Here is a 1859-nt window from a genome sequence, read left to right on the forward strand (position 1 = left end):
CACCGTGTTAGCCAGGATGGTCTCGATCTCCTGACCTCGTGATCCGCCCATCTCGGCCTCCCAAAGTGCTGGGATTACAAGCTTGAGCCACCGCGCCCGGCCTCTAATATAATTTTAATACTCTTGGCTGAGGCCGGTGGATCACTTGAGCCCATGAGTTCCAGACCAGCCTGGGCAACAGGGCAAAATCCTGTCTTTACAAAAAATACAAAATGTAGCCAGGTGTGGTGGCGTGTACCTGTGGTCCCAGCTACCTGGGAGGTTGGGGTGGGAGGATTACTTGAGGCCGGGAGGTCGAGGCTGCAAGTGAGCCATGATAACACCACTACACTTGAGCCTGGCCAACAGAGCAATATTCTGTCTCAAACAAACGAACACAACTCTTGAGCAGTCCCATTTCAAGACCTGTAATTTGCAGCAAAATTAGAAAAGAAGGATTGCTATTGGCAGGTAAACTGACAACGAGGCAAAGTGACAACTCATAGCCAAGAAAGAACCAGAAAAATCTGTAATAGCCACATAAATCAAACTCCATAGCACTACTTGGAATAATTTAATATAGCTACTCAAAGAGGCTTTGAGGATTTTATTAACAGTAATCTTTTTTTTTTTTCTGTTAAGAAAAGGTTAAATTTTGGTTGTTATACTCCATTTAGGAAGCCAAGAGGAAGCTATTTGCAGAGAGGCAAAGAAATTCACTAAAATGTTAAATGTTGGGATTATGAGTGACTTTTATTTTTCTATCTTTTATAATTTTTACAATACTAATATTGGATACTTTTATAATTAGAAAAAAAAATTGATTTTTAAAAGCCTGAAAATGTGTACAGAAATGTTTCTACCAAAGCTTTAATTTAAAGAACTAAATATCATCTATATAGAAATAATATATTTAGGCTGGGCATTGTGACTCAACGCCTGTAATCCCAGCACTTTAGGAGGCCAAGGTGGGCAGATCACCTGAGGTGAGGAGTTCGAGACCAGCCTGGCCAACATGGTAAAACCCCGTCTCTACTAAATATACAAAAATTAGCCAGGCATGGTGAACAGGTGCTTGTAGTCCCAACTACTTGGGAGGCTGAGGTAGGAGAATTGCTTGATCCTGGGAGACAGAGGTTGCAGTCAGCCAAGATCGCACCACTGCACTCCAGCCTAGGCAACGGAGTGAAAGTCCGTCTCAAAAAAAAAAAAAAAAAGAGACTATATTTATATAAAAATATTAACTTCTTAATATTTGTGGGTTCCTAAAGTTTTGCTAGCTATGTCTATCTGGCTCTATTTCTGCTTGTCTGTCATCTATGTCTATTTTTTAAAGATTTGTTAAAATTAATCTTGCAAAATAGTTCCACATACTTTTCACTCTTTAGCCAAGCAGCTAAGAAATAGAACACTATTTGTACTAGGTATAAAATAACAAGCAGGAAACTACCTTAAGGCTGAGAAAAACTGAGACATTAATTGGATTTCTGCAGTGATTTAAAAAATAGTATGTTGATACAAAATTATTTTACTTACAGATGATGAAGAACGAGAGCTTCAAATGGATCCTGCCGACTATGGAAAGCAACATTTCAATGATGTCCTTTAAGTCCTAAAGGAACACTTCAGAAAACCTAAAGTGCTGTAAAATGAAATCATTCTACTTTGTCCTTTTTGACTTTTGTTGTAAAGATGAGTTGTATCAATTGTAAAGATACATTGAGATAGAATTAAGGAAAAACTTTAATGAAGGAATGTACCCATGTACATATGTGAACTTTTTCATATTGTATTATCAAGGTATAGACTTTTTTGGTTATGATACAGTTAAGCCAAAAACAGCTAATCTTTGCATCTAAAGCAAACTAATGTATATTTCA

General features: G+C 37.7%; 1 protein-coding gene across 2 annotated transcripts in view; it reads left to right on the forward strand.

Moving 5' to 3' along the window:
- The window catches only part of CASC4 (cancer susceptibility candidate 4), a 135043-nt gene extending 133184 nt beyond the window's left edge, over positions 1–1859 (forward strand). For both annotated transcript variants that reach the window (XM_011941173.1, XM_011941174.1), the window contains one exon: positions 1518–1859. In XM_011941173.1, coding sequence (XP_011796563.1) covers positions 1518–1588 — 71 coding nt within the window. In that variant the 3' untranslated portion in view covers positions 1589–1859. The remainder of the gene's footprint in view (positions 1–1517) is intronic.

The sequence above is a fragment of the Colobus angolensis genome, unplaced genomic scaffold (genome assembly GCF_000951035.1).
Source record: "Colobus angolensis palliatus isolate OR3802 unplaced genomic scaffold, Cang.pa_1.0 Scaffold199, whole genome shotgun sequence".
Classification (NCBI taxonomy): Eukaryota; Metazoa; Chordata; class Mammalia; order Primates; family Cercopithecidae; genus Colobus; species Colobus angolensis.